The 24,234-nt window shown below is 36.0% G+C and overlaps 1 protein-coding gene across 18 annotated transcripts in view; it reads left to right on the top strand.

The window, feature by feature from the left end:
• SOX5 (SRY-box transcription factor 5) overlaps positions 1-24,234 on the top strand; it is a 960,947-nt gene that overhangs the window by 669,915 nt on the left and 266,798 nt on the right. For all 18 annotated transcript variants that reach the window (XM_034644599.1, XM_034644605.1, XM_034644606.1 and 15 more), the window contains one exon: positions 690-900. In XM_034644599.1, coding sequence (XP_034500490.1) covers positions 690-900 — 211 coding nt within the window. The remainder of the gene's footprint in view (positions 1-689; positions 901-24,234) is intronic.

Here is a 24,234-nt window from a genome sequence, read left to right as displayed (position 1 = left end):
ATGCAATTATGAAGAGGGAAAGATTGCAAGAAACTTTATAGGGCGTGTGAGGCTTAAAGTGCAAAATCTAGAAGAATATTGACAGAAACAATGCTTGGGGTAATGAGTGGAATTGGAAATATCTTTGGCATAAGCAGAAATAAACTTTCAATATTCCTATCTGATGTCAAAATAACCTGTGTGGCTGATGCTTTCTTAAAAGCATGAGAGGGAGGTGGAGAACTAAAAACGGACCCTGCTTTAATTAGGAGCAACCATCAAGAAGAGGAAGCTATTTAAAATGAAAAGTGAAGTGCATAATGTTACTTTTTTAAATATTACAATATCATGAGGAAGTTTAAGCCAGATGACTGGTGCATTTAATGTCCATAGGAAAATCTAAGACTTTCAAAGAAAAGCAGAAAAATACATCTGATCGATATAGGCTTTGTATAAGGCTTTATTGCCATTTGTTCTCAGTCTAATGGAGAGAGTCTCCATATTATTTCTTATATGAATTGATCTTTGACTCACTCTGTGCCAGCCTGTAAAGTTAATGCATTCTTTCTTTTTTAAATTCCTTTATTTATCTTTCTCTTGCAGAGTGACATTTCACTTTTTCATGTTTTAGCTAAGTAAGCCACATCAGCAATTAAAAAAAAAAATTCGCTGAGTTTTAAATGATTTTTTTTCCTTTGCTTTCTTTTCAGGAAGTTGATGGCAATAAAGTTATGTCTTCATTTGCCCCACACAACTCATCTACCTCACCTCAGAAGGCAGAAGAAGGTGGGAGGCAGAGTGGTGAGTCCTTGTCGAGCACGGCCCTGGGAACTCCCGAACGGCGCAAAGGCAGCTTAGCTGACGTTGTTGACACCTTGAAGCAGAGGAAAATGGAAGAGCTCATCAAAAATGAGCCAGAAGGTAAAGGCTAGGAAAGGAAACGAAGTGGTTGCCATCTCCTGATTTTAATAGTCAGATTTTAACTTCTAGTTCTATTCTTTGACTTACACTCAAAGTTAAATTAGACAAAATGGAAACCTAATGTTATGAAGTTGGATAGATATTTTTTTTTCAGAAGCATTTCAATATGTCTGTCCCGATTTTTTTAATCATTAATTTCTGTTGTGATGTCTTCCTCATTTTCACACATGGGTAAGTTGTGGTTGAGTAAAACTTAAGGATTCAAGAATAGATTGTGAAACCGGAGCCCAAAATAGGCACCACCTACATCCCAAATATCTGCAGGCTAGTTTGTTCATCTCCAATTTTTGTCCCCAAGGCCATTTTACAACTTTATTAAATTGTATAACTTTATTTATACATGAATGCATCTTACGCTACCTAAATTCGGTCTGTTTCCTGTATAGTCCAAAATTAATATGGTTAGGCCTAGTCTATATTTAAAAATTATTGATTCTCTAATTCTGTTAGCCATGTGAAGTTCCCATTTTGTTTGACTTTCAGGATGCCTTTCTTTTAAGATTTCATCTTCTAAACCTCTTCAATAGTTACTGATAGTAGTCTATAGGTAACATGCACATGAAGTACTGTTAAAAGCAAAGCAAACAAACAGGGGCACATGGGTGGCTCAGTTGATTAAGCATCTGCCTTGGGCTCAGGTCATGATCCTCAGGGTCCTGGAATCCAGCCCCACATCGGGCTCTCTACTCAGCAGGGAGTCAGCTTCTCTCTCTCCCTCTGTGCTCTTTCTCTCTCTCAAATAAATAAATAAAATTATTTAAAAAAATAAAGCAAACAACTGATGCCAATTATAGAATGCATGCATAACTGATAGTCACGCTTTATGTTACAGATGTTTCCTACTTCCTACTTAAACCTGTATTCTTCCTAATTTTGGATGCCACATTACACATAAGAACATGCCTCCTATTTAAAAGTCAGATGAAAATTTAAAACAAACAAACAAACAATAGTGACATAAAAAGACATATTTTACACCAAAAATGTACTGCATCTATACTATGTAACACTAGGTTGGGCTCATTTCTAGTCTGTTGTTAGGACACTAGCAAATTATGAGTATATATGGCACAAAATGTATGCTAACCAGTATATTTGGGAGTCATATGGTAATTAAATATTTCTGGGTCCCTACCAGATGCATAGCTGGGACATGGATTTTAGTTATAATTTATGTAATTCACATGATCTTACAGTTGGAAAGAATTTTAGAGATAATCTAGTCAGCCAAAGACTTTTGGCTTCCATCCACGTGGAGATAAAAATGGGGTTTTGAGGAGGACCTAGACAATTTTTTTAATGTGCTGGAATTCTTGATATTAAAAATACTATCTTCTTATTTAAGAATTGTTTAAAAACCCATAAAAATTGAAAGGAAAATAAAAATTGCTTAAATTTGTAGCTTTCTGATGTAGCAACTCTTAACCTTATTATGCATTTCTTTCTTGTCTTTACATATTCTGTTCATTTTGCATGATTAATTTTATGCTTTTAAAATTATTTTGTATCTTTTATATTATCATACATTATTGTTAGCTAGAGTCCACAGTTTATTCATATTTCATTAGTCTTCACCAAGTGTGCTTTTTCCGTTCTAGGATGCCATCAATGATAACATGCTACATTTAGTAGCCATGTCTCTTTGGGTTCCCTTTGGCTGTGACATTTTCTCAGACTGTTTTTGTTTCCGATAACCTTGAAAGTTTTGAGAAATATTTTTAAGGTATATTGTAGAATGTCCCTCTATTGGGATTTATCTGATGGTTTTCTCTTGACTAAACTGGGGTTATAGGTTTGGGGAGGAAGATCACAAGGTTAAAGTACCTTTTTATCACGTCAGATCAAGGGTACATACTTTCTATATGATTTATGAATTTGATGTTGACCTTGGTCACCTGGCTGGTACAGTGTTTGTCAGGGTACTCCACTGTAAAGTTACTCCCTGCCCCCTTTCCATACCATACTCTTTGGAAGGAAGGTGCTGTGTGCAACCCACATTTAAGGAGTAGGGAGTTATGTTCCCCCTCCTTTGGAGTAGAGTTTCTACATAATTTATTTGGAATTCTGCATGGGAGATTTATCTCTTCTCCATCATTTATTAATTTATTCAATCATTTATTTATATCAGTATGATATATTTTATACTTTGACTTATAAACCAATCCTTTATTTTGTTGCTCAAATTGTTTCAGCTTAGGCCATTGGAAGCTTTCCTATTGTCTTCTGTGTCATTTTGACATACCGCTGTAAGTGTGGGTAATTTGTTCCTGAGCACTTCTTACTTTCTGGCAGCGCAAGGTGCCGCAGACTCGTGTTGTGTATCTCGTGCTCCGGTTCAAGAATCAGTCATTTCTCTAAGAAATCCTGGTTCCTTTTATTGGAGAATGGTATTAGAAAGCTAGATATGGATACAAGGTGTGTCTTTGCTTATAAGACATCATTTCTTTTAGGGCCTCTTACCTGACAAAATGAAGAAATATATGTGTGTGCTAACTTGTATACATACATATCTATAAATATTTCTATCTCTAATTGTCTATATATTAAGCTAAAAAATGAGTTCTTACTACTGTCTGCAACTGTAATCTATTTCCGCACGGATCATTCCAGCCTCGTTCCTTGTTGATGTGTACATTCCCAGCCCAACTGTGAGTAACCTAGATCGAACCATCTGCCATCCATCTACTTATTGTTCAATTCTAGTGTCTATGTATAATAGTATCAGAATTATTAACTAATAATACCATGGGAAACATCTTTATCAATAGGGTATAGTACTTACGTGGAGTTCTTTTTGCCTTTAGTTTTACAGATTCCATTCATTTCCAAAATTACTTAGGGAATTTTTCCTCCACCCTATTCAGTGAGATTTTTCCATACATTTGTAATATGATCAAATTCTTTCTGTAGTTTTTTCTGGTATCTCTCAGAGTACCAAATTATCTTATAGAATCTTCTTACATCAAGGTTCAAACTATATGTTGTACATTTCTACATTTTTGGACAAATGCGTATTGCCACTTACCCCGCATTGCAGTATCATTCAGAACAGTTGTTTGATAACCTTTAAAGTCCCTGTGCTTTATTTACCCATCCCTCCCTCTTTCCCTAGAATTCCAGGCAATCGTTGATCTTTCTACTATCTCTGTAGTTTTGCCTTTTCCAGAATATCATAACATTAGCATCATACATTATGTAGTCTTTCAAACTGGCTTCTTTAACATATCAATGTGCATTTAAGTTTCCTTCATGTCTCTTCATGGCTCATGTTTTTTAGTACTGAATAAAATCCCATTGTATGAAGGTATCACAGTTTGTTTATCCATTCAGCTATCAAAGGACATCTTAGTTGTTTCACATTTTTGGTTATTAAGAATAAAGCTTTTATGGGGCACCTGGGTGGCTCAGTCGTTAAGCGTCTGCCTTCGGCTCAGGGCGTGATGCTGGAGTTCTGGGATCGAGCCCCACATCAGGCTCTTCCGCTAGGAGCCTGCCTCTTTCTCTCCCACTCCTCCTGCTTGTGTTCCCTCTCTTACTGGCTGTCTCTCTCTCTGTCAAATGAATAAATAAAATCTTAAAAAAAAAATAAAGGTTTTATAAATATTTATGTGAAGGTTTTTGTATAGACATACGTTTCCAACTCAACTGGGTAAATACCTAGAAGTGTGGTTGCTGAAATGTATGGTAAGGTTATGCTTAGCTTTATAAAAAAACAAACAAACAAAAAAACAAAAAACCTGCTAAGTTGTCTTCCAAAGTGGCTGTGAGATTTTGCATTCCCAGCAGCAAGGAATGTAAGTTCTTGTTGCTCCCTATCCTCACCAGCATTTGATATTGTCAGTTCTTTGGATTTTATCCATTCAGATTGGTTTATAGTAGCATCGCATTGTTGTTTTAACTTGTTGTTCCTGATGACATACAATGTGGAGCATCTTTTCATATGCGTATTTACCATTTGAATACCTTCTTTGTGTCTGTTTACATCATTAGCTTATTTATTAATTGAGGGTTTTGTTAATTGTTGAGTGTTAAGAGTGTTTTGTGTATTTTGGATGCAAGTCCGTTTTGGGGTATGCATTTTACAAATATTCTCTTTCAAGTTGGGGCTTGTATTTTTTTTCTTTTAACATTTTCTTTTGCAGAGCAAAGTTGTAATTTTAATGAAGTCCAACTTACCTTTTTTCTTGCATTGATCATACTTTTGATGTCTTAGCTAAACTGGCATTGCCTGGTCCAAAGTCATTTAGATTTTCTCTGCTGTTATTTTCTTAGAAGTTGTATAATTTTGCATTTTACAATTTACGTCTGTTATCTGTTTTGAGTTAATTTTTTTAAAAGGTTTAAGTTCTGTGTCTAATTTGTTTTTGCGTATAGATGTCCAGTTGTTCCAGCACCATTTTTGAAAGGACTATCATATCGCCATTGAATTTCCTTTGTTCCTTTGTTAAAACTTGTCAAAATGGTTTCTTCATCTATTGATATGACGTACATTTCTAAGTTTTTATTTTAAATTCCAGTTAGTTGACATATAGTGTAATACTAGTTTCAAGTGCACAATATAGTGATTCTATACTTTCATACAATACCTGGTGCTCATCCCAACAAGGGCCCTCCTTCATCCCCATCACCTCCTTAACCCATCCACCACCCACCTCTGCTCTGGTAACCATCAGTTTATTACTTATAGTTAAGAGTCTGTTTCTTGGTTTGCCTCTCTCTTTTTTTCCCCCTTTACTCATTAGTTTTATTTCTTATAGACCACATATGAGTGAAATCATATGGCATTTGTCTTTCTCTGACTGACTTATTTTGCTTAGTATAATACTCTCTAGCTCTTTCAGTGTGCTCATCTGATGAGATTTTTGAACGTTGAACCAGCCTTGCAAACTGGGTAAATTCTACTTAGTTGTGGTTTATAATATATATAATACTGGATTCCATTTGCCAGTACTTCATTGAGGATTGTTGCATCTATCTATGTTCATGAGAGATATTGTTCTATAGTTGCTTTTTTTTAATGCAATGTTTTTATCTGATTTTTCTAGTAAGATAATGCTGGATTCTTAGAATGAGTTGGGAAGTGTTTCCCTCACATGTTATTGTTTAATTTTTTTATTATAATAATATTTTTTATTATATTATGTTACTCACCATACAGTACATCCCTGGTTTTTGATGTAAAGTTTGATGATTAATTAGTTGAATATAACACCCAGTGCACCATGCAATATGTGCCCTCCTTATACCCATCACCAGCCTATCCCATTCCCCAACCCCCCTCCCCTCTGAAGACCTCAGTTTGTTTCTCAGAGTCCATAGTATCTCATGCTTCATTCCCCCTTCTGATTAGTCCCCCTTTCTTTATCCCTTCCTTCTCCTGCCAATCTTCCTAGTTCTTATGTTCCATAGATGAGAGAAACCATATGATAATTGTCTTTCTCTGCTTGACTTATTTCACTTAGCATTATCTCCTCCAGTGCCATCCATGTTGCAACAAATGTTGAGAAATTGTTCTTTTTGATAGCTGAGTAATATTCCATTGTATATATGGACCACATCTTCTTTTTTTTTCTTTTCTTTTTAAAAATTTTTATTTATTTATTTTAGAGAGAAAGAGAGTTGGGGGGAGGAGCAGAGGGAGTGGGAGAGAGAGAATCGTCAAACAGACTCCAGCTAAGTGCAGAGCCTGATGCGGTTCTCGATCTCACCACCCTGAGACTGAGCCAAAACCAACAGTCAGATGCTTAACTGACTGTGCCATGCAGGCTCCCCTATAATGGAAATTCTTTTTTTTTTTAATTTTATTTATTTATTTATTTTTTATGTAAAGTTCGATGATTCATTAGTTGCGTATAACACCCAGTGCACCATGCAATCTGTGCCCTCCTTACTACCCATCACCAGCCTGTCCCATTCCCCCACCCCCTTCCCCTCTGAAGCCCTCAGTTTGTTTCTCAGTTGTGATCAAGAGCTAAGGTCTAGGAAGAATTATCACTCTAGTGCTATATACTGGATTACAAAGTAGTTGGGGTTTTTCGGGGGGGGGAGTACCTTTAGATGATATTCTCCATAGAAATTTGGTATATGACCTTGGTATTTCTCCAGTGTGTCATGTTGGCTTCCAGGTACTTGAACAGACTCTTAATTTGGAGGTACATAACAGGACAGATCCAACTGAGAAACTTCCAAAAGGAAAGAAGACAGTAGGCAGTGCCTCCCATTTAGAGGTATTGGGACTTAGGAGAAAAGTATAATATCTAGCAACACGTACACAAGCAGAAGAACAGAGACAGAGCATCCACAGAAGGAAGAGCTGATGTGAAGAAACATCACTATTAAATGTGGACATTATCCTGTTTTCATTATTGTATTTCCCACATTTTTTGTACTTTGCCTCCTACAGATATATTAAAAGCTCAGCTCAAGAGTGACTCGCTAATGAATAATATAAAGACATTGAGAAAATACAGAGATAGTCTTGATGGAAGACAGGAATATAAATTGAACATGGCTAACATGTAAAAGCCTGAGTTCCAGAAAGATACTTTATATACAAACAGAACCACTAAGATGCATTTATGTTTATGTACACAAGATTCCTAGACATGTGCTTCGAGTACACAGAAGTGTAAATACACTCACTTTTATTGATAAAGAAATTTGCCAGGGCAAGAATGTTTATTTAATGACCGCAGCAATTGAGAGATAGGTCAAGCAGCAATTTATGTATTTCAATAAAGTGATGTTCTTAAGAAAAAAATAGGGAAAAGCAGAATATCATATCATAGGAAAACAATAGAATGTTGACAATAGTTTATTTAACTGCAAAGAGGAGGAAAAAATGGGGAAATACAACCAGGGAGATGTGTAAAAGTCCCAACAGGAAGTAGAAAGTTACATTGGCTTTAAATACTCCATTAATCATAGGGTATGGTTGGGCATAAGAATGGCCACCAAAACCTGACATCATCTAAGCATTAGGACAATGACACTGTATATAATACAAAAAACTGACCCTAGCTTTGTGATGTACTATAGCATCAAAAGAATAAAATAGGAATAAATTTAACAAAAGAACTGTGGAACTTATACTCAGAAACTACAAAACGTGGTAACAGCTTTGTGATGAGAGTACCAATATGGGATGAGGAGACCAGAGATAGGGTGAATGGAACTAAATGTTAAGCTCACAAATATATGCCACAGAAAAATCCTTTCTTCCCCTAAGCTATTTTTTCCATTGTTTTTCAAAGGCCATTAAAATGAACAGCAGGTTGTAATGAAAATTTCATTAAGTCCCAGCTAAATCATTACGAGGGTGCCATATTCATGCCTTTGCTTCCTCTCATTGAGGGGGGAAAGCAGATTTCAGTAGAAAATCTTTATTATTTCCGACCTTATCCCTGCCAACAGCAAACTAACAAAAATTCAGAAGTTAGAAGAGAATGGTGTGTCATACAAAAGAAGGCCACTGAGGTGAAATGGTTAGAAAGAAAATTAGATTTGGTTATGAGTTCAAGAAAAAATTGTTCTCTTTTATTCCAGCTAGCTTAGTTTTTCAGGCAATTAAGATATTTCAAAAGTTATAAGTAGGAGAAAAATATATTAATGCTTTTTTGTTTGTATCTTTTTCCTCCATCAGAATTGTTGCCTATCGTTATTCAAAAAGGTCTGGCATGAAAGACTCATCCATCAGTATCTCTTAACCGGCATGGAATGCCAAACTTCATAGTAAATTCACAGCTCAGAATATCCACCCTATGCAATGTAGATACATTATACTTGGTAATAACTAAGCTCTATCAGTTAGTCTTTTCAGAGGCTTAGAATAACAACAAGGTTTAATATTATAGTATGGGACATGTAATGCCTGCATCAAAACATTGATTAAATAATGATGTATTGGTGGGGGAAATGTAACATATATTAAGTGCATATCATGTGTTAACTGTAGTGTTACATAATTTATATGAAACACTTCATTTAATCTCTACATAAACCTTATAGCCAAGACTGCTAAGTATAGCCGTCCCAATTTCAGGAAGTGCCACTCACATGAACTAAATATTCTTATTCTTATCATCTCCATTTTCAGATGAGAAAACATGATTAAATATGTCACAGCGTGACTAAGTGTCAGGGTCATTATTCAAACTGAAGTCAACCTAAACTATAATCCATGCTGTTAACCACTAGTTATACTGTTTCTTCCAATTAGGAATTTTGCCAGTAACAGTTTAATGTTACTCTTTAGCCCATGTGTGCCTAAATTCCTTTGAAATATGAAACAATAAAGTAGTACTTAATAATTATCTGCCAGAGTAAGTTCCTGATGCCTCGGTGGTGATCAAATTTCCAGAAAGTTTTAATTGAAAATTAGCTCAGTTTGAACTGTTTTTGAGTTTAAAGTGCTAAAAGAAAATGCCTTGGAGAGTATCTTAATAAAAACTTGCTTTAGGTTTTATTATGTCTGGGAGCAAAATAGTTGTCGAATAATAGAAATTCAGAATTGGAATGAAATGTAGATACATTTAAGGAATCTCTCCTCATTTTTGAGAGAGACAGAGAGAGACCCTAAGACTGACGGAGGTGGAAATGTGCCTGAGATCCCACAACAGTCGGTGTTAAAGCCAAATGAGCATCCAGTCCACATCTTACAGGCACAGGTTCCTTTGTTTTCTTGTTCAGTTGCAACATAAATTCAGACATTCTTTTTTCTCTTTTTCTTGGTCTTTTAGAAATAATGTCACTACCTTAGTTTTGAAGAGTATTTCACTGTTCCTTAAATTTGATCCAATCTAAGGCAACCAGATATCTTAATTTACCTACTAAAGCCAAGATAGATAGGTATCCACAAATGTCTTGAGTTCTCAAGTTCCGGTAGCTAGGGATGATCTATAAATATAGATCTGCATTCAAGTTTAGTGGTCAGACTCAGACCTTAACTTGATTTTCATTCAAACTTTGGGTCATTAACAGCACAGGTGAGAATAATTTTTACCTTGATGAGACTTTAAATACCTCACTTAGAATTCTTTTAGATGCAAATATTATAGCAGGCCTCTTATTTTCACTTTTCTATATTAACATCAATGCTGTGTTCAGTGTCTCTTTGCAATGGCCATTTCAACTTATAGGGAAATTAATATATCTTTCTTCTAGAAACACAACAAACAAAATTCACTTTTCTTGATTCCCATCACCTCTATGTGCAGTTCTGTTCATCTCTCCAAGTCTCAGGTGCTAGAAAGAGTACTCACTGTTTTAACTTTGTCATCTTCTTAAGTACAGTTACTTGCCTCCATTGTTATCCTTACTCCACTGTAATATAATTGTCCATATATTTGTCAGTTTCATTTCCTTCATTAAACTCCTTAAAGGTGAGGGTAGTGCACATAGTAAATATTCAAAATATTTGTTGAAAGGATGCTTTTACTTCTGAACATTGCCCCATGGCTATCTTGGGGATGGGAGAGCAAAGGATCTTAACAAAGATAGGACTCTTCTGCCAGATATTATGTGAGATACTTCATTTAATCCTCAAAACCTCTGAGGTTAACATCAGGCTTAGTAACTTTTTTTTTTTTTTTTGAAAGAGAGAGAGAGAGAAGGGGAGGAAGGGCAGAGGGAGAGGAAGAGAGAATCTTAGGCAGGCTCCACTCTTGGCACGGAGCCCAACACGGGGCTCGATCCCAGGACTCTGAGATCATGACCTGAACTGAAATCAAGAATCAGACACAACCTCCTGAGCCACCCAGGAGCCCCCAGAAGTTCAGCACCTTGCTTATGGTCTTATTATATGGAGGAACTAGAATTGGAACAAAAGCGCTGTCCTCCACCAATGACTTGGCATTGAATATAAGACCATATATAATTTGACTCAACTCCCTTTTTCCCTTACTGTTATTTTCACCCCTTTTCTAAGGTACATGTTCTTGTGCTATCTTATCAAACTGTATGCAGTTCTCTCATCACTGTATTTATAACACTACTCTGCTTTTTCATATGTGGTTTCTTCTGCCTAGAGTGTCATTCCCTGTCTTAGCTACCCAGTGGATTGTTATTCACCTTTAAGACTCAGTACCTTCTCTGAACACCTTTGTCAGAATTTGGCTTAGTCTACACTATTAGCACTAAGTCACCTGTATTAGTTCTTACCTCATTATCACTATTATTTACCTTCCTCCTGTCTTCCACAAGAGTATGTGAATGAAGAGTCCTTAGCTTAATTACTTGTGCCTGTCTGTTTCTTAATAATGGGCTTGACATATAATAGGTGATTGTTTAACTTAACTGTGTAGGACAGTTAACTACTAATTGACATGTTGTAGCCTTTGCTAACTCCCCTAAAAACTGAAGTTTTTTTTTTTTTTGCTTTATTTGTCTTTTCTTTTGGTTTTAACATTCTCCCTACTCAGACTCTTCCTTGACCTCCCTGTCTATCTCATCATCCTGTCTTCTCCAAACTTCTCCTCATTATTTAATCTTTGAGATCATTATTTTCCATTCTTTCTGTGACTTAGAGGTTAAAGTTTTGTCTTATGTCACAAAACTAGATGTTATAAAATCCAGGATAGAAAACTAAAATACACACAGAATGAAAACTTTATATTCACATTAATCTTTTAAATGGTTCTAATATTTCACATTTTTCTAAGGAAATATGTTGGCATTATCTATGCATTAGTGCCCATAGACAATAATTCTCCCCCATTCCTGTAGGCAAAGTGAAAAGTGAATTGGATTGATCTATGAATAATTTTCCAAAATTCAAAGCTAAAACTGGTTCCTTAACAGTGTGTCAGCATAACAGAGACCAGCACCCTTTTTTAGGTGTGTAGACTTGGCATGGGAGAGAGAGTTCTTATTTCTTGTGATGGGCTCAAGAAGGGGGCAGCTTAATTTTGGATCCTCTGTTCCACAACCCTATCTTCCCCTCCCCACACATAATTCATGCTAGAGGTCTTTGGTGAAAGAAAAATGACTGGTTCCTTTCAACACCTTCCCTGTTCCCTCCAGTCTTCCAGCATGTTGCCTCAAGGGTAGAAATTCCCAAACCCAGGATTCATGATGCATTTTTAAAATTTTAAATAAGTTTTTCTTGCATAAAACTGAACTTTTAATTGTGAAAAAACATTATATTTTTTTGCCGTTAAGTTGCTATAATGACTATGTTAATGTAATGAATATCTGCCTTCAGTTGGCAATGCTAAATGCCCTACTTTCATCAGAGGGTTGTTGAAGGAAACAAATGAGGTAATGCACATGAAAGTACTTTATGAATTATAACCAACTTGGAATTGTACCAGTTATTGTCATTATCACATCTTGGCTGGTTAGAAACATTAGTACTTTAGGCATGCTGGAAACATTATACAGTTTCCAGTGTTGCTTTCCCAGGCTGCTTTTATGTACTGAAAAAATAGTATTCAGATCTGCAAAATTCTGGAAATTTAGGATATGTAGTTGACAACAAGAACAACAAACCCAACCTTAATAAAACTCCTGGGATAGGTAGTTAATTTGATTTTATTTATATAAATTTTCCTAAATAAAATGTGGTTAGGCCATTTTCTACCTCGAGAATTACTGTTCAAAAAGAAAGAAGGATTTTTCTAGATTGATATGGATGAAGTTGCAAACTGTGACCAATATGAAAGTAGGAGAGGCATTTTAACATGGCATTTGTGGACTTGTTATATTGTTATTTCTACAATAAATGTGAATGTGTGCTGAAGACAGATTCTAAGCGAGGGCTCCCTTGGCCAAAGTTTCATAATTTTCTAAGATTTTCGCCTTCTTTTATGTGGTGTATTTATTCTTCCTTTCCTCCCCCTTTATGCTTTTTTCTTTCCATTCCTTTTGTGTGTGCCTGTGTGCGTGTGTGTAGCCCTCCTTTCAGATCCCACATATGCTTGGTTTTATTTAGCATCTTATCTGTCAGTGTTCTTCCTTCTTAGAGTGTGACGCCCACACCTCCAAAATTGTTGTGCCGTGATGAGTGTACTCCTTGTGTGTAAGAAACTGCATTTATTTGTGAAATTTCATTTCTACTAGAACTAGACTTTGTCATTATTTACACAATTGGAACTTCTTTTTTCTGAACTTCAGAAAATCTTTGCTCACAATTTATATTACAAGACCCTAAAGGCACAACCTATTACTAAAATCACCCAGTGTTACTTTACATGGAACAGTTCATTGCTTTTAGTACAGATTTCACAAAAAGAGTTTTCTTGTTGTGAGAACTAATCAAAAACAATGGGATGGGTAGGGAAAAGTGTATATTGTGACATACTTCAAGCCCTTAAGAGTCATCATAGACCATAGACCGTCAGTGGGTGAAGGAGATACTGAATTTTCATTCCTATTTTCTCTGTGTCTCTTCCTCTCTCCATCAGACACAATGGGAAAGATTGTTTTCTTAGATGGATATCACCCTGACACTGTACAATGCTTTGCAAATTCTCAGTGGCAAATACAACAAAACAACAAAACACCTTTCATTCACTGCCATTTATAGCACTTGCAGGATTGGGTTGGACGGCTTTTAAGTTGGTAAATAGATGTTTGTGAAACAAAAAGTATAAAAAAATTGTTGGTCATGAATTATCTTCTCTTAAAACTTTAAAATATGTATGGATATTGTTTTGTAATATATCATTTTGATATTTGCATCTGTCACATCTATTGAAAATAATTGACTTTAGTTGATTGCCCCTTCTGTGATATTTTACTTATGCTTTTTTCCCCATCAGAAATAATTATGTTAATGCCCTTTTAACTTATATTACAAATATGTTGACATATAGAACCATTAGATCCTCTAAATGGGTATAAAGCTTCCCCCTGTTTTATTCGAGGGGTCCAAAAGTAGATGTCATTAGCAGTGTATTTTCATCTGTGGTGTGCTGCAGCATTGCATGTAATCATTCTGTGGAAAAGTCAGGCCCCTGGTACGTGATATTTGGCCTTGTGAACATCCCTACAGGCACTGCATGTTTGATATTTGAGTTTACATTATAAATCGCAGTGCCTGTTCTTATAATTTAAATGTCTGTTGTTGAGCAACCCTTTAGAAATTAAATTGAAACATATTACATTAACAGACAAGTTGAAATAGAAATTCAGAATTGCCTCCTAATTTTACCAACTTTGTAACTACTATTTTTCCTGAGGAAATTATGGAGATTCACATTCCTAAATTCAAAATTCCAAAACCTTCCATTAATTGGGCAAAAAAGAGGGCACTTCGAAATTCACGCTTGTTTTAAAACCACATTCGATGAGGTGGGAAAAATAAAAAGTGAACGGACCACAGGAAAAGCTTAAAGATACTTTAATTGGCAGAGGTTTGAGTTGCTTTTGTTTAGTTACTCACTGTCCTTTTGACAAAGTACATGTTGAAGAGGCTTTGTAAGTGCTGTTCCACTGAAGGACAAACAAGGGTACTTTTCAATTGAGCCCTTTTAAGTTTTGTTCCTCACACTCCCGCTGCTGTTGGAGGCTACTCCTAATGCATTGTGGCTATGTGTTCATCTGTGCAGTCTGTCACTGGAAAATGTCTCTCTTCTTGTTGAGCAAGCTAGAGTCTCACCTCCAGGCACCCTTTTCAAAGGCACCACTGTATGGAAATCGACACTCATAAAATGATGATAAAGAAAAGAGTTTATTTTTTAAAGGTCAGGACAAGAAGATGCCCTCGAATGCCGCAGAGCCTATTTCTTCAGGAGTAAGTGTTTTAACTTTAGCACGGTTAGCCGAGTTTGAAGTCTTACAAGCTTGCAGCGCTGAAGTGAAACTTGTTCACTGTCCTCTCCTTTCCAAGTGGTATCCATCATAGCGGTTTATCTTGATAGTTTTGATTTCATTAAGTGTTCTGGGAAATTAATTTATATTTTCTTGTGAGACCTTCTAACTTTTGTCGTAGATAAAGGCTCAGGGATAACTTTTGGGGTCTTCTTTATATAAAGCAGTGGGTCCCTGAGCTGAGATCCAGGATGGTCTGTACAAGAAACCCATTTGGCCAAGAAAACTTCTATTTTTTCTTTTTAACTAGAACTTGTATGTTTGTTAGTAATATGAAATGGTAATTAATATTACATCCTTAACGTTCGTCTTTCTGAGAATAATCAAGCCAGCATTGTTTTTTCAGGTGTCCATTTGTCTGTGAACATAAGAGTTCTATTTGACTCCTGTTCATAGGTGGATTTGTCTACTAAGAGGACTCTTTGCCCAAATGTTTTTAATATTTTCTAAACATTTCAGATAAATATGGGACCCCTGTTTTGCTTGACCTTAACTAAAACTGTCAGTTCCAGACTTTCAGTTTTAATACATGGATCACTTAAAAAAGACCCACTGACCCAGGCTGTACATTTAGAAATAAACATTAGGGGAATGTGCCAGCTCTCCTTGTTGCTTATGTGCCACAGCTTTTGGAGATATCATTTATTCAAGAGGGAAGAGCCAGCCACCTGTTTCTGAGCCCTCCTTTCCCTCACATTAAAGGTTCAGGCCCTTGCTGAATAGTAACACTCTAATCTGGGGAACAGACACTGCATTTTCCTGAAACTGATTTCTCAGACTCGGCTAGCTGGAGGATTTTCTGTATTTGCCCGCGTATGTGTTTTTCACTCAGCTACCCTTGAGGCACTTGTCACGACTGTGCATATTAAAATTAATCAGACCTCCTAGGCTTGTGTGGCTGTGTGTTTAACATGAAGAAGTGGATATCAAGCAAATGCCCTAATTAAATAGGCCTGCTTGGTTTTGTTCTAGTGGATGCTTGGTCTTTTTTTTTTAATAGGAGTGGCTTACAGGGAAGGCACGGACAGCACTAGAGTCAGTGGAGAGCTCACTCAGAGTTTCCTTTGCCACCTGCTCCCAGAGTTCTGAGACCTCAAGGACTCCCAGTGTGCCTTTCCTAACTACCCTTAGTGTTGAGGACAAGTATGGCCAAGATGGTGAGGGAGCAGTGAGGCGAGGGCAAACCAGAATGAGCATATGACCTGGACATTTGGATTGATTAAGACAGTCCATCTTACATGATGATAAACTCTGGATACCAGATTGTGCTCTGTGCTCCCATTTTGGGATGATGAACTTTGACGGCTGAGGGGAAGATCATGTGTGAAATTCAGAATGAATGCCCTTCCTTTTCTGTCCTGAATTTGAAAGCCAGCTTTTATCCCTCTATCTTTTCGATTAACTATTTCCTAGGTCATCTACATATCATGTAAAAATCACTTAAGAGGCAATAAATAAAGTTTTATATATATATATATATATATATAAAATATATATATTACATATTAAAGTTTATACAAAAATCTCATCTCTACTCTGATAGTTCTTGCACTTAGCCTGTTTTCATTTATGCTAGACTTTTCCCTTAGCTCTAGGGAAGACCATCATGGGATATTTGGAAGCAAACTTTTATGAAGAGTAAGCTCAAAACACCGAAATGTCTCAGGCTGACCTAACACAGTAGCTCTTTTGTTTGTGTATTTAATGTCATAAGTGAGGTAAACTCTAACACCCTGATCACTGAGTTTGGATTTTAGTCACAATTCATGTGTATTATTTGGACTTCTTTTTGTATTTTAGAAAATAGAAACAGACAAATTAATTCAGAATATTTCAATATAGTGAGAGAGAGGGAGAGGAAGAGCAAATGAATAAAGCATGGAGCCAACACTTGAAACAATTTGAAAAATAAAGTAATAAAAAACTCATAAATGTTAAAAAATTTGGAGTTACAGTTTCGTAAATTTCCAAATAACCATGGCAAGTTATTGGGTAAAAGATTACTCTGGCAGGGCATGGTCTGTAAAATTGATTTTTTCCTTCTCAAATTGAAAGGATTGGACAGTCTAAAAATCTAACTATTGTTTTCCAACTTTTCTTCCTTCCCTCCTATTGTATCTAGGAAGTAAAAGGATCTATCCATTAACCTATACACACTCTTTTTTTATGTGGGCGTGCAACTCACATGTAGAGAACTGTATCAGCAGTGCCAAGCAACTGTCTGGTACCTGACAGCATCATAGAAACCCCTCCTCTGTTCACTTAGCTTGCTCCTGGTTATTTATTAACACAATGCAGACTGTTCAGTGTGGGTGTATGTGAAATAGAAAGAAAAATAAAGGCCCTGAACAAGTAAATACATCTTTCATCATTTCTTTTGTTTAGTGTGTTTACTGTGTGCTTTTCTTGGTCAATAGAAGTTGTTTGACAGTTCTGCAAAAGGGTGAGAAACCTTTTCTTGAACTTTATCTTTTTGTTTTGTCTCTGTAGAAAAAGTTTCTATTTGTCATTCTCTTTTTATTGCAACATGTCTATATAAAACGGTTTTTTTGAAGATTGCTATTGCTGTTAATATGACAAGTACAGGAGATTATGAAGCATGATAGACAGCTTTGTTTGAAATGGACAGTTAAGGGACTAGAATTCTAAGATAGTTTTCATTTCTAAACTTTTTAATTAGAAGTAGAATATGAGCTTTTATACAAATCACCTTTATTACTTCCTTCTAAGAAACATGCCATTTGTTCTCAGGCCTTATGTAAGCTTCACTGAAATATCGAGCCTTGATTTAATTTGTATTTAAGTTCTCTCCTCCCTGCATATTAATATAATATCAATGTAGAGCTCATTGCATGGTATAATCACTGAAGAGATTGGTAGCTGGGAAAGCACACCATAATTGAGCACGTCTGTTTAGTATAACAGGACAGTGCTCCTATGCTGTATTTAGTGTGTTAATAGATAAGAATTGATTTGCTGTTTCAAGATGAATTAAATCTCTGCTGCTTAGGCCTTTCTCTTCTGAGAACTTATGCTTTGTTGTAGAAATTTGCCTGAAAGGTTTCTATACCATCGTGTGACTTTAGTCATGTGGAAGACTGGGGAGCAGAAAACCGTATAAATGAGCAAAACGCTTCCTCTTCCCTTTGGAGTTTTGTTGTCTTTCTCTGGTTTTGGTGTGTTTTTTTCCCTCTGATGTTTTTGCTTCAGCCCTTCCTCCAGCACTCTAATATTTCCCAGCAGTGTCAAGATGCCGTGTGTCAGTGAAGAAAAGCACTAAACAGGAGGTCGCAATGTTGAGAGCAGCACAGTGTAAATAGGACAGGTCAGTTCTCAGCCTTTATAGGGTGTAGCACTCCAAATGGCCAGGGAGAGAAACATCCACGAGGGAAGTGAAAGGGAGGAGACTTAGACGTGTTTGCTCACGGTTTACCTCGATACTTAAGTTTGGCTGTTCTTGTTCTGCACTAACGGGAGGACAGCCACTGTGGCCTTTTCTGCCTTCACTTCGTGGGACTCATTAGGAACGAGCCAACAGGACTGAAGAGAAGTTGAAGTTGAGCATTTCTAGCACATCTTTTTCACTTAAGGAATATTATAACTAGGGGTTAATGAAAAATATCAGTTAAGTGAAAAAGCATTATAAACCTTAGAGTCCTTATTTTTATTGCCCGAAATTTTCCCTTTGTTTTCTAAGTTTAAAATATTCAAATTAAAAACATTTGCAGGTTTTGAAGTATATCGCTTTCAATAGAGAAGTATACAATACTTCCTTTAGAAATGGCTTATCTAAATTCCAAACAATATGAAACCATCCGAAATGTTGTCTAATAATTGTTTTTGAAGATTTAGAATTAGAGAAATTAAATCGCTATTTCTGTCAGTTTGAGGGTTTTTTTTAGTTTTTTAAAAACGCATGTTAATGTTCACATACATAAGACAAAAATCTTGCCAACTGTTAGATCTCCAAAATTTCCCTAGAATGAAATGAACGCATGCGTGTGCACACACAAACACTAGATATAGTGAATTACTGTTAGATTTTAGGAGAATTTCTCTCACTCTTAATCTCTAAACTGAAAGTTTTGACCTAGAACAATTTTTGACAAAACGAAAATAGAGAATGAGGATCTCAGTACAGAACATAATGAGGAGTTCTGTTCTGTATTTTATTTGTTCATTACCTTTGGACTCCTGATAACATCTGTATAAAATCTCTCTTGATGCCCAACATGGAGTCAATACCTCCTTTCTCTGTAACACCTTTGTTTTATGTTCATTCACCTATCCACTCATTCTCTCATTCTGACAGAAAACATTATGGAGGTCCTATTATATGCAAGTTATTTTATAGGTGTTAATGAGAAGACAGAAACCAATGATACAGTCTCTGTCCTTAAGTTGCTCACAGTCTTTAGGGGGAGATAAACCATGCGTCTTCATAGTGAAAGGAGCTGTGAGTGAGGAGGTACAGGAGGCTCTGTCAGTAGAGGGGATGGTCCTTCAGGGCATATTTTTATCCTCTAAAATGAGTTAATATTTACACGTTGATATACATATCTCTTGTCGTTTATGTCATCTATGGAGGTCACGTGGCTATTATCACTGCTCTAACGAGTTCTCTTTAAGTGCTTTTGCAAAACGCACTCACAGTATTCACTAAATCTGTCTTTCTATAACATAGGGTTTTCTAAAGTAGTTTAACTCATTATCCCATCTTGTCTGGGTGTCTTCAAGTTATTGATTTCTGCTTAGCCACACCTTTCTGAGAAAAATACACAGCTCTGAAGAAAATGTTCTAACTGCTTTCTCCCAAGTCCTCCAGTAAATAAGACTGGACATATAATGTATTACTTCCCCTTTATCCATCTTTATCTTTACGCACTACAATAGTAGAGGATATTATCTTTGAACTCTTGGCTTAGTACCAGCAAAATGATGTTTCGAAAGGTGAGCCAAGATCGTGGTGATGGTGATGATGATGATGGTAATTCACGCTAACCTAATACTTACTCAAAGTGCTAAAATATGCTTATTAAGTTCTTGATTTATGTTTCATCCATTATGAAAAATGTAAATGCTTAGCCCAAACTCATTAACACTCATTTAAAGTTTGTTTGCTCTATAATTATAACTTCAATTTTAAACAAAACTGATTAAAGTCTAACATATATAAATATATGACAGGTACATATAGAACAAAGTATTAATACATTTATTCTGACATGCTCACGTGTCAGGCTGGCAATTCATAAAATGCAATTCATATATTTAAGTTCTCTGGACAAGGAGAAGAGACAATGGTGGAACAGCCTCATGGGTATGGAAGTAGACTTACTTAATTTCTTCTCAGGAGTGGAAAAAGATCCTCAGCTGGCATGTGTTGTGGTACTTGTGCCATCCTATATATTTTATTGGGTCTCCCAGAGACCTTTATTAAAGTGGGTGGGTAGTCAGCCTGCAGCTGCAGTGAGCTTACTTCCTGTCTAACTCCCCAGCCTTGTTTCTCATTTCCTGCCATTCCCTCCCTCACTCTTCATGATTTTTGCTTTAGCAATGCTGAGTTGCCTGTAGCTTTTCACAGCCACCATGCTTTTCTTTGCTTATGATGTCTGGTTGCAGTGCCTTTCACCTTACTTTGCACCTGGATGATGGCTGTTCATCCTTAATATTTGGTGTAGGTTCCGCACCATTAGGAATATTCTGCTGCCATCATCCCTCCCTTAAGAAACTTTGTCTTTGTGTCTCTTCTCCATTAAATTTTGACCTCCTAGAGCAGTAGTCAGCAAACTATAGCCAGTAGGCCAAATCTAGGCTGCTGCCTAGTTTTATATCTCCTGTGCACTAAGAATAGGGTTTTTTTTTCCATTTTTGAATTTTTTGAAAAAAACAAACAACAACAACAAAAAACAAAAGATTTTTTTTTTGCTTTAAAATAAATTATTGGAGTCCTTTTGATTAAACTAAATACTTGTTTATGATAAAGATGTTTATGATAAAGAAGTCAAAGTGGTCTAAATGATATTTAAGTATCTCAAAATTTCTAAGCAGTTTTTTTTTTTTTTTCCTCCAGTAAGTTGACAGCTGCTCACAAGGTTAATGCAGGAAAGTTAGATGTAAGTTCCTAGAATCTGGCCAACACCAGATAGGAGACATCCTTTGCATCTGCAAAACCCATAGTAGCCAGGGAGAAAGGATTGTGGATCTTCACTTCTCATCACTGTAGAGGGCAGGAGCCATTACCTAGGCATCCCAGACATCTCTATGCACTTCTCCGAGAGGGTAAATTCCAAACTTCAGCCCTTCAGTCACTAAATTACAGCCTAATCAGTGAAAGGGCATTGCCCCAGCTAGGCTACCAGAATAATCATGTTAGAAAGATGAAAACAGGACAACCAATGAGAAAGACAAGCAAAGTTAAGGCCCTTTTGTTGGCCCCTTCTCAGAGACCCAAGTATCCAGTTCTCCAAATGAGAACATTTTATTTTATGTGAACATTTTATGAAATTGGAATTTGTGTCTATAAATGAATTTTCATTACAACACAGACATGCTCATTCATTTATATATTGAGGTAGTGTCCTGTAATATAATGTACTTGAGGATTACAGTGGTAGAATTGATTAGTATTGCCCACAAAAGCCTAAAATATTTGCTCTCAGGCCCTTTACAGGTAAAGTCTGCTAAGTGTTGTCCGAGAGGGCAGGAACAGAGTCTCAGTCACCCTATTATCCAAAGTTTCTAGTGCACCTAGAATCCTAGTTGAATGAACTAGTTAAATGGTTGAATAAGCTATCTCTAACCTGAAGCAAGGCATCCACCCTAGGGTTTCTAGCTTTCTTCCTAAAGGAAGTTTAACAGAGGAAATACTGAATTATGACCTGGGTGCTAGTTTTGTTCAAAACATTATCTGTATAATCTTGCACAAGTGCCTCAATTTTCTTTATTAAAAAAATAATAAAATTATTACATTAAATGGGTTTCATAGTTCTTTCCAGGTATAAAATTCTAGAGGTATTGTGTCAATGTTTTTGTTAAGTCAGTATGCACAAAGGACAAAAACAGAATTGGAGAGCTTTTTATTAAGAAATATGGTCAAAAAGAAGAAGAGTGAACTTTTACAGATTATACACCAGGTTTATTACTGCTTTGATTAGGTGTTCTGCAGCAAACCAAGTAAAAATACAGTTTTTTGTTGGTCTACATTATGAATCTCTAGTATTAATTCATTGGGGTAGAAGGTAAGACCTTTTGTTGTAAGATCTGTGGCTTATAATTTATCTTCATTGCTTTGCAGTAATTTCATCTAAATAATGAGAGGCAGACACTTTTAATGTTAGTTTTTACTAGAATCTTGAATTATCCTGTGTTTACGTCTCTTTTTTTATCAAATTTTTCTCTCTTATATGAACCTGACTCCCCAGAGGTATTGCAAGCTGCATCAAGGGCATGTTGAAAATCAGCCTACCTACTTTGTTTTAATAGAGATGCCAGTCATAGTCTTGGGCAGTCGTTAAAGGTATCTTAAATGACAATATCACAACATAATTTACAGACTCTTTGGATGAAGATGCTTCTGTAATTTATACTTAACTCTAACCCATTTAAGAAGGCAATCAAAAAGGCAAACAAAATTAGACTTTTGTTTTAAAATAATCTTACTTCGATAAGAATATTCTTGAGTAAAATTGATTATCAGAAAACCTATAAAATGGTACAGATAAAAGAACTAAAATGGAAGATAATTTAAAAATCCTTTTTAAATGGATAGTTACAAATTTTTCTACTGTTTTCTGTATACGGCATTAAAATTTAAAAGTATATGTTCCATGCCATTTGCTAAAAAGTCCAACAGGTTATGTGCAATGCCCATAATAGGAATGGCCTCCAAATTGATCTTTCCCAGTTTTTACACATGTAGGACTTACATCTTAAAAGTTGATGAATAGAAGGAAAAATGTGTTCAGTAATTTAAAAGCTGCTAAAGGAAGTGGAAAAAATGTGAATGTCCAAGAAGAATTTCATTAAAAATATTTTCTAGAAGCCATGTGTCAACTTTTATGAAATAACCTCAAGAAGTCACTTAATAAATAGATATTTTACATAGCCTCCTCATTCCTAGGGTTAGGATCACTGCTTTGTTGTGTAATCTTTTCCATTGTGTTCTGTCGGGCCTTGATCCAAGGATGCTGGGATTATGACCTGAGCCGAAGGCAGGTCCTTTACAACTGAGCCACCTAGGCGCCCCCTGTAGGAGTCTCTTATCTTGAAGGCCTGCAACCCTTCAGTATGGGACATCTTGTGAGAGAGAATACATTTCCTGTAAACTTACTTGCTTCAGAGTTTGCTGTGTGGTCCGTCTTGAATCAAGTTAGTGACCATCAGGTATGTGAAGGACAATTCTAGAGAAACAGTTCCAGTGAGTTCGGAACAAACTATACATAAAACGTTTTTAATTCCACAAGGAATATATGTTAGGAGATAACAGGATTATTGCTACTACTTCTAGTTTTTTCATCCTGTTTTTCACTCACTAAATACTTGCCAGTCACCTATTTCTCTATTTGGAATTCTGAATGCCATTAAGAACCTACTTGAAACACATCTATCAATGAAGATTCTTTTAATTTATAAAAATACAAAATATTTTAATATTTTACATTCCCATTTAGATTATTTCATCTGAAAATCCATGACTACCTAAATGTCAAGATTCACCTTGTGGGGGCGCCTGGGTGGCACAGCGGTTAAGCGTCTGCCTTCGGCTCAGGGCGTGATCCTGGCGTTATGGGATCGAGCCCCACATCAGGCTCCTCCGCTGTGAGCCTGCTTCTTCCTCTCCCACTCCCCCTGCTTGTGTTCCCTCTCTCGCTGGCTGTCTCTATCTCTGTCAAATAAATAAATAAAAATCTTTAAAAAAAAAAAAAAAGATTCACCTTGTGATTTTAAGGGAAATATATTGCCTTTATTTTGCTGCATTTGATATAATTACAGCCCAATTAAATGTCAAAATATCAATAGCATTATTTTATTTGTTAAAACGTATGAACTTATTTCAATATAAACAATTTAGGAAGTATCTCTCGAATTACATCATAACATATAAGGAGATTATTTTACTGATTGTTAAAAAATATAGACACATACTTTTCCAGAACTAAGAAATTACTGACTTCCTGAAGAAAATTCAAGTATGCATGTTTTTTTCTTCTGTAGCAAAATGGTACGTGGATAAAGAATGGCAGTTTAAAAACATGTAGTTGTATCTAAAACAAAATAAGTAAGCATTTACTTACTTGCCGAAGATTGGTTTCTACCTGTGATGATTACAGAACAAGATGTACTTTTATTAAAACGTGTTTGAAACCCCTTCTTTCTATATATTTACCTTTTGCTCTTCCTGAAAACTCCTAATGTTCAGAAACACGGTGATCAAACCCTGAGATTTGTATGTAGGTGAATGAG

The sequence above is a fragment of the Ailuropoda melanoleuca genome, chromosome 16 (genome assembly GCF_002007445.2).
Source record: "Ailuropoda melanoleuca isolate Jingjing chromosome 16, ASM200744v2, whole genome shotgun sequence".
Lineage (NCBI taxonomy): Eukaryota > Metazoa > Chordata > Mammalia > Carnivora > Ursidae > Ailuropoda > Ailuropoda melanoleuca.
The sequence above is the reverse complement of the archived record's forward strand: the minus strand, read 5'-3'. Positions and strand labels throughout refer to the sequence as shown.